The sequence below is a fragment of the Citrus clementina genome, unplaced genomic scaffold (assembly GCF_000493195.1).
Source record: "Citrus clementina cultivar Clemenules unplaced genomic scaffold, Citrus_clementina_v1.0 scaffold_9, whole genome shotgun sequence".
In the NCBI taxonomy this organism is placed as follows: domain Eukaryota; kingdom Viridiplantae; phylum Streptophyta; class Magnoliopsida; order Sapindales; family Rutaceae; genus Citrus; species Citrus x clementina.
This window is the reverse complement of record NW_006261964.1, coordinates 23,887,593-23,896,897: the sequence shown is the minus strand read 5'-3', so window position 1 is coordinate 23,896,897 and position 9,305 is coordinate 23,887,593. Positions and strand designations below refer to the sequence as shown.

The 9,305-nt window shown below is 28.8% G+C and overlaps 2 protein-coding genes across 2 annotated transcripts; one reads left to right on the top strand and one right to left on the bottom strand.

The window, feature by feature from the left end:
• The first annotated feature begins 2,952 nt into the window (after positions 1-2,952).
• Positions 2,953-3,597, top strand: LOC18033038 (agamous-like MADS-box protein AGL61). The gene has a single exon (XM_006421287.1). It carries the CDS (start codon positions 2,953-2,955, stop codon positions 3,595-3,597), a length of 645 nt encoding a protein of 214 aa, XP_006421350.1.
• A 2,684-nt stretch (positions 3,598-6,281) lies between these two features.
• LOC18032770 (cytochrome P450 89A2) lies at positions 6,282-6,788 on the bottom strand. Its single transcript, XM_006421286.2, has one exon. It carries the CDS (start codon positions 6,786-6,788, stop codon positions 6,282-6,284), a length of 507 nt encoding a protein of 168 aa, XP_006421349.2.
• Positions 6,789-9,305: the final 2,517 nt, after the last annotated feature.

Below are 9,305 nucleotides of genomic sequence, written 5' to 3'. Positions count from 1 at the left end.
ACAACAAACATTAGCTAGTTCTTTTATTTGTGTTTTACTTTGGTTCTATTAATATTTTTGTTTTTTTAATTTTCCTATTCTAATGAAGTAACTAGCCCACGGTTTGAAGGGACACTAATGGTTAGTGATCGATCAGTTTTCAACTCATCGTGCCACTTTTGTGGCATCAATGTGTAGTTCTAGAAATTTTGAATTTAATATTATTAATTATATTGTCGTTCAGCAACTTTTGGGCGGCTTGTTGCTATTTTGCCGATAACAGTCTCATTGCTGTGGAAAACAATAAATCTTGTCGTCGTCAGTCATTTAGCCATCATCGGCAATAATAACAGAGCCATCAGAGCCATATTAGCATGTTGATGATGTCACAATATTTCCTTTAAAAAATCTTATGATACTATTAATTGTTTTTTAGTAATAATATATTTTATTATTTACTGATAGATAATTAATTAATTAAAATAATAATAATAAAATTATTTGTATTTAGTTCATATTTGATATGACTTATCTAATATCCAAAAGTACTTATTTATTTTTAAAAGCTCATTTTAAAATTTTTAGAGCTTTTTTGTTGTATTTTGAGCACAACTTTTAGACAATAGTTATTTTTACAAATAAGTTTTTTTTTTCCTCTAGTAGGAAGTATTTAAATTTAAGGCTCCGTTTGGTACAACATTTTAAGTAGAGCTTATTTGAATATAGTTTTAGTTAATAAAGTTTTTATAAATAGAGCTTTTGCACAAAAAGTTTTGATTGTTTCGTTGTCAATAAGAGTTTTTATTAAAATTTATGAAATTACTTTAATAGCCAAGTTTTTTAAAGTTATGTTATGAAAAGAATAAAAAACAGATTGTTAAATAAGTAGATGATAGTTTATATATTTTATCATTTAAAAAAAACTTTTCAACATCTACTCCTAAAAGCTCAAATTTTGAGTTTTTGGTAATAGAGGCAAAATAGTTTATTAAAACTCCAAAAGTTCTACTAGAAAAATAACTAAACAACAACAAAAACTATGATAAACAATTATAAGATTAAATAAGCACTTATGACTATTAAATAAGTCATATCAAACAATTACTAAGACTTTTTGGAACTAGAGCTTATAGAAACATTTTAAAGAGTTAAGTTGTGTAAAATACCCTCTACTTAGTTCATTTCTTTCATAACCTAACTTTTAGGAAACTTTTTTAATTAAAATAATTTTATAATTATTTATAAAACTCTCATTAACAACCAAACAACTATAACTCTCGTCATATTTATTGCCTCTCCACTAGGATTCTTGGCTCAAGTATCTATTCAATGAATGAAGCATACAAGAGAGCTCCTTAGACTTTTCCATATATAGAACCCACTACAACTTCTATTTATACGAACATATGTGATATAAAAGTATTAGTTGGATGAAAACACTACATGACTCATATAATTATTTTTAGGGAAATTATCAGTCATATACTCTTAAATAACACCAGTATCAAATGTGCTACAACACTTTTTAAGTGTATCACTCGTATATCCTAAGTTGACAAAACACTTCTGCCGCCCACCAATCCGTTAACTGCCGTTTGCAAGTGCTGACATCGGAAGGGTAATCTAGTCTTTTTTAAAAAAATGACATGTCATCCCATTTATCTAGTAAAAAATGACATGTCATATGATATATATTGATAAAAATGACATGTCATCACATTTATCGGATAATTGTTAATAATTGCTAAAAAAGAAAGCTACTTTACAACTCAATCTACTTCTCCAAAATTTAACCTAAATTTTTGAAGATCTACTTCTTCAAGTTCCAACTGAAATTTTTTATGGCATAATATGTATAATTGAAAATAATATGTTGTTAATAATTTTTTATGGTATAATATGGATATTTTTTACGGATAATTGTTAATAATATGTACCATTAATAATTCATATTTTTAATTAAAAAATGTATTTTTAATTAAAAAATAAAAAAATTTGTGTATTGAAAATTTACGTTAATTTTTAGGATAAATTTATATTTTTACTTCATTTTGAGTTTCAAGGGCGAAATAGTTAATTTGCCACAATTCTGTTAACTTTCTAATGGAAGTTAACAGATTGGTGGACGGCAGAAGTGTTCTGTCAACTTAGGGTATACGACTGATACACTTGAAAAGTGTTGTAACACATTTGATACGGATGTCATTTAAGGGTATATGACTGATAATTTTTCTTATTTTATTATTTTCTATTTTATTCAATCAATATTATTATGCCACTTTAGTTTATGTATAAAATTATTTGTACAGAAAGCTTATGATTCTAGCATTACTATTAGTAAAATAACGATACATCCAATATGATCTCCCTAAGTTTTCGGTGAATAAAATCTTATTTTCATGAATTGGTTTTACATTTTAGCAAATTTGAGGATAGATAATTAGTATAGACTAGAATAACATTTTAATTTACAAAAATATCGGATATACGTTTAAAAATTTAGCGTTTTTTGTTGCACATAATATAGCACTATTACCAAAATAAGCTCAATGAATTAATTGGTCTTGGCTAACATTTCCAGAATGAATCTAATTTCTTTTTTATGAAGACAGTGGAAATTCCGGTGCTTTCATGTATATGGTCATTTTTTGGATGAATTTATAAAAGGAAAGACACAAAGAATTAGTAAGGTCATGAATCTATATATCTACTCTAAGTTGTTACCTTACCATATTTTCTTTATAATTGTTAATGAATTAAATTTTTCAGAGTTTAAGATATTTCATTTAGTAACTTTACACCCATGTATTAAATATGGCAAGAGTTAACTTAGCACAGATAAATTCTTGGCCTTATACTAATTAATTCCACGCGCGTTTCCTCTTATAAATTCATCACAAAATGATCGTATCAAAACAGAGAAAAATCATTGTTCATTGAAAAAGAAATAAGCCAAATATATTGATTCTGTAAATGGCAGCCAAGAAAACCAGAGGGAGACAAAAGATTGAAGTGAAGAAGATAGAGAATGAGGATGATAGAATGATAACTTTCTCAAAACGTAGATCAGGTATCGACAAGAAGGCCAGTGAGCTTGTTACTCTCACTGGAGCTGAGATAGGAATTGTGGTTTTCTCGCCGTCTGGGAAGCCTTTCTCATTTGGGCATCCCTCCCTGGAAGCTGTTGCTAACCGCTTCCTGGGGTCGAGCCAGGAGCATCCGAATGACAACACTCATCCGCTGGTTGAGGCTCACCGCCGGGTGAGAATCAATGAACTGAATCAGCAGCATAATGAGCTGCTACGCCAGGTGGATGAGGAAAAGGCACGGGAGAAGATCTTGAAGCAGAATAGGAAGGGGAGAGAGACTCAGCCTCATTGGTGGGAAACTCCAGTTGACGAGCTCAACCATCAGGAGCTGCTTCAAATGGATGCAGCAATTGATGATCTGCACAAAACTTTTCTTGCCAAACTAAATGAAAAGACTGCTGCTGCCTCTTCCTCCATGGCACATTGGCACTTCCTATGTATTTTCGTCATAAATAATGTATCTCATTTTCCTTTAAATTTGGCATTTGTCTATAGAAAATCTGATGAAGCTACAAGTCCAAATGATTGACTTGAAAATGCAAAAATGCTACCGACCGTAAATGCCTAGGATACAATTTCAGAATGCAACTTATTTTATTCCCAAAACTAGGATATAATTTGATGAAATTAATCTGTTAATTCACACAAGTAATGAACTGATTCACCTTGATTAACTACATTTATGTCGTATATAAACCCGACTATGCAAGTACATCATCCTACTAGCTATTTAAACCATAATCATTATACCAAGTCGATAAATATACTCCCGAAAACAAGTGAATCGTTGTAAATATGTTTGAAATTCCTCAATTTGAGATTTGATGAAGAAGAAAGGTAAGGGATTTAGTGGACAATAAAAAAGATACATAAATATATAATCTTGGATGGCAATGAAAAACCCTACCCACTAACCACTAACCCCCGGCCCAAAAAATTTTTACTCAAACCTACGTAATCGCGTATAAAGTGAATTCATGGCCAATTGGCCCATGAGGCTTTTGGTTCCAAATAATTATTTGTGATACATAGGAAATAATAGATCTTCTAACTTAACATCTTAATACAAAATTCACAACCATTCATGTAAATTTGAGATACATATAAATAATTTAATCTAGTAATGGTTAAAAATGGGGATTATCTTGCAGTGGCAATTATCGTATAGTTATTCACCTGCTGATACACAGAGAATTGATGTCAAGCACTGAAAAAGAATAATTTCGGAGTGATTCATTTGTCCGAGATATTTAGCCACATCAACGATTGTTGGTCTATCATTTGCAGTGGTATTATCAGCTAGACAATCTAGCGCAACATGAGAATACTATTATTTGAAACAAATTTTAAAAAGATTAATTGATGACAACAAAAAGCCATAAAGTTTTAGTAAGTACAGACGTTTAAGAGTAGGTGTGAGACTAATTAGGTAACAAATTTAAAAAATTCCAATATTGGCAATATATATATATATATATATATATATTTAAATGTTTGCATTTGTCAGTAGGTGTTTCAAATTAAAATGAGGGCATTTTTTAGTTTGGTCCTTGTTTTTCGGAAAGAAATTAAAATTCATAAAAGTTTTTAAAATGTATTATTTATGTAATACCCAAAAATCAAGTGAGCAATTATTAGAATTATTTTGATTATATTGTTGTGATTATTGATTTACTTTCTTATTTGATTTTTTTATTACGTTATTATTATTATTGTTGTTGCTATTTGTTACTATATTAATAGTAGTGTTATTATTAATAATGTATTACTGCTTGGACATTTCGGTATGGGCCGAGGATTGTCATTGGGCCCAGTTTTATTTGTTTTATGTGCAGTTTACCCAAGCCCGCTAGCAAAATAACTAATTATAAATAGTAAAAGAAAACGAGAGCTCGCTCCTCTGCGTCGGCCGTTTGAGATTGGAGAGAGACGGGGAAAATAATTTTCTTGGCTTTTATCATTGAAGTACAAAAAATATTGGGTAATTGTGGAGGCGCTTAAGGTATGGATTTCTATGACATTGAGGGCTAGTTAGTAACTTCTACTGCTATTAAAAAGGAAATATCAAGATGTTTAAGATTATGGGAAATAGTTCCTTAATTATATATATAAACTAGGAAATAGAATCGCGCTTCGCGCAGCTTAAAAGACAAATTCCGCATAAATAATTTTAATATGATTTTAATCAAATTATTCTTTCATCAAATTTAACTACCCTCTATTTTTTTAATAATTTACTTATAATACTTCTTTCTCTCTCTCAATAATAATGATATAAAAAATAGTATAACATTATTTGAAGAAGGTGAAGTCACTTCTCAATATTGAAAAGAAAGAATAATAATCTTGTTCAAAGAATAAGAATCTCGTATTTAAGAGCCTTTTAGAACTCTTAAAGCAATACCAAAAGTTCGAATGAAAGTGTCATCCTCTCTCTTCAATATTAAACAATGAGAAGTGTTGTTTCCTTTGAAAAATCTTAGTTGGAGCCTTTAAGATAATATTATATTGTTATTTTTTTAAATCTCATTATTATAAAACAGAAATAAGTGCTATAATTGCTATTGTCTTGATGGAAGAAATTTATTTTTTATTTGAAGAGTTTTTTGAAAGAGTGTTTACTTTTTCACTCTTCTATTTGCCACATAAATAAATAAATAAGCATTTAAAAAATAAAATTATTAGAGTAATACTCTTATTAATGTGACTCTTCAAATAAGAAGATTTAGGATGTTTTGTTCTAACTCAAATATTTTACCACTAAAACCACTTGTTCGGTGCTGAGTGTGTGTCCAAGAGTAAAGCTACCATTCTTTCCCAAGTTGAAATTACACCGTGATTTTCTCCAATTGTATTTTCCCAACTTTATTTGACCTGAAGAGTGAAAAATTTCTTCCCAATGGGGGAGCTCAGAAACATTAAGATTCGCAAAATCTATGAGCAACTTGTCCTAATAATCATATGGCCCGTCATTAATTACATTGGGTTTCATTTTTCTTCCGATAGTCGTGTAATGATAATACGCAGGACACTTGGGAAAGAGCGGCACACAAGTTTATGAATTCACGCACTCATGCTCTCTTGAGTCTTGTCATTCAATGTTTGACTTCTTAAAGCACCAACGTCAGTCAAGTCCCAGAAAGAAGAGCCTACAATGGATTCTTAATTTTTAAATGCGTAATAATACTAATAATAATAAGGTGAGTTATGTTCTTATCTAATTCTAGGAGAAAGAAGAGCCTGCAATGGATTCTTCATCACAACGGTAAACTCTTGCTTCTCAGTCAAATCAACCTCATCACCATCCACAGCCTTCCACTTAAAATTCCAAACCAAATTAGCCACAAAATACTCCAAATGAAGCATAGCCAAACCAAAACCAGGGCAGATTCTCCTGCCAGCTCCAAATGGCATCATCTTAATTTCCCTACTCCCCGTTATGTCAAAATCTTGATCATGATCATTCAAAAACCTATCAGGCTTAAATCCCATCGGATCCTCCCAAACTTTCGGATCCCAACCCATGTCGGCCACCATGAAATTCACACTTCCGTCCTTTGGTATCACATACTTATCATCAAGCACGAAATCCTCTGTCACAACATGTGGCAACACGAAATGCCATGGCGGGTGCCTCCTCAGTCCCTCTAAAATCACTACTTTCAGATACGGCATCTTCTGCAACTCCTCTGATTTCCGTATAAACCTTCTCTTGAACATGCGGATGCTTCACCAGATTGTCATTCGATGTTTGACTTTTTCAAACTCTATATTTTTTAATGTTTGGTTTTTTTTATTAGAATAATTTGCATGAGCAACATCATTACTTATTATATAGTAATGGTATTTCTAAAGAGGATGTTGGTTAAATAATATAAAAAAAGCATAAGAAATCTTAAATACTTAACGTTTATAGAGTTTGAAGAAGCCAAAAGACACTAAAAAAGAGGTTGCATAATTAAATATGAGATTATCGCATTAAAATTAGGCCCTAGTGGCATTGGTGAGGGAAGATGAAGGAAGATGAAGGAACTTTCCTTCCTATATTAATTAGTTGATAAATTTTAAACCACTAAAGTTTAGTTGTTGGCTTAATAAAATAAATGAATGTTTCAAAACTTATAATTAATTATTATTAATGGTTACATATTGTTGAATTTAAATAGAAAGAGAAAGAGACATGTAATCTAATAATTATTTTCTATTTTTAATAATTTGTAATGTAATTATTTTTTAATCTTAACCAATATATTAGATAATAGAGAACATAAAAAGATGAGAAATAATGATGCCACAAATCTTAACTACTTAATATTTATAGAGTTTGAAGAAGCCAAAAGGCACTAAACAAAAGATTGCATAATTAAATATGAGATTATGACATTAAAATTAGGCCCTAATGGCATTGTTGAGGGAAGATGAAAAAACATTCTTTCCTATATTAATTAATTATTGAATTTAAATAGAAAGAGGAAGAGACATGTAATCTTTTGTAATCTAATAATTATTTTTTATTTTTAATATTTTGTAATGTAATTATTTTATTAATCTCAATCAATTTATTAGATAATAGAGAATACAAGAAGATGAGAAATGGTGATGCCACATCACCTCCTCTAGTCTCAACTTTATATATATACTAGGAAATAGAACCGCACTTCGTGCGGTTTTAAAAAAAAATTTAGTATTATTATTATTTTATTATTTTGCACTCGATGAAACTGATAAAAAATATGAATTTTTTTTTTAAAGATGACCCAGCCTTATAAAACTAATGTTATTTATGAAAGTTTATTATTTTTTTGTTAACATTAAAAAAATATATTAATGTGTATAGTTAAGTGTACATAACCTTTTCATCAATAACAATCATGTTCACACTAATCAACTCTCTATTTTTTTTTGTATTAACAGACTCTCACATCTTACAAAGCTTAACCCTTATTATCCAACTATCTTTATCATTGTTTAACTCATGAAGAAAAGAGTACTTCATGAAGCACACAATATTAAAAATTTAAATAAGTCAAAAAATAAAAACATAATAACATTTCTAAAGAGGATGTTGGTTAAATAATAAAAAAAAACCCAAACATAACAAATCTTAAATGCTTAATATTTATAGAGTTTGAAGAAGCCAAAAAACACTAAATAAAAAGTTGCATAATTAAATATGGGATTATGACATTAAAATTAGGTCCTAATGGCATTGGTGAGGGAAGATGAAGGAACATTCCTTCCTATATTAATTAGTTGATGTATTTTAAACTACTAAAATTTAGTTGTTGGCTTAATAAAATAATTGAATGTTTCAAAACTTATAATTAATTTATTATTAATGGTTACATATTGTTGAATTTAAATAGAAAGAGGAAGAGACATGTAATCTTTTGTAATCTATTAATTATTTTCTATTTTTAATATTTTGTAATGTAATTATTTTTTAATCTCAACCAATATATTAGATAATAGAGAATATTAAAAAATGAGAAATAATAATGCCACAAATCTTAATTACTTAATATTTATAAAGTTTGAAGAAACTAAAAGGCATTAAACAAAAGGTTGCATAATTAAATATGAGATTATAGCATTAAAATTAGGCCCTAATGGCATTGTTGAGGGAAGATGAAGGAACATTCTTTCCTATATTAATTAATTGATATATTTAAGCCACTAAAGTTTAATTGTTGGCATAATAAAATAAATAAATGTTTCAAGATTTATAATTAATTATTATTAATGGTTACATATTATTGAATTTAAATAGAAAGAGGAAGAGACATGTAATCTTTTATAATCTAATAATTATTTTTTAATATCAACCAATTTATTAAACAATAGAGAATACAAGAAGATGAGAAATAATGATGCCACATCACCTCCTCTAGTCCCAACTTTATATATATATATAGATTTTTAATATTTTGTAATGTAATTATTTTTTAATCTCAACCAATATATTAGATAATAGAGAATAAAAAAGGATGAGAAATAATGATGCCACAAATCTTAAATATTTAATGTTTATGGAGTTTGAAGAAGCCAAAAGGCACTAAACAAAAGATTGAATAATTAAATATGAGATTATGACATTAAAATTAGGCTCTAATAGCATTGTTGAGGGAAGATAAAGGAACCTTCCTTCCTATATTAATTAATTGATATATTTAAGCCACTAAAGTTTAATTGTTGGCATAATAAAATAAATAAATATTTCAAGATTTATAATTAATT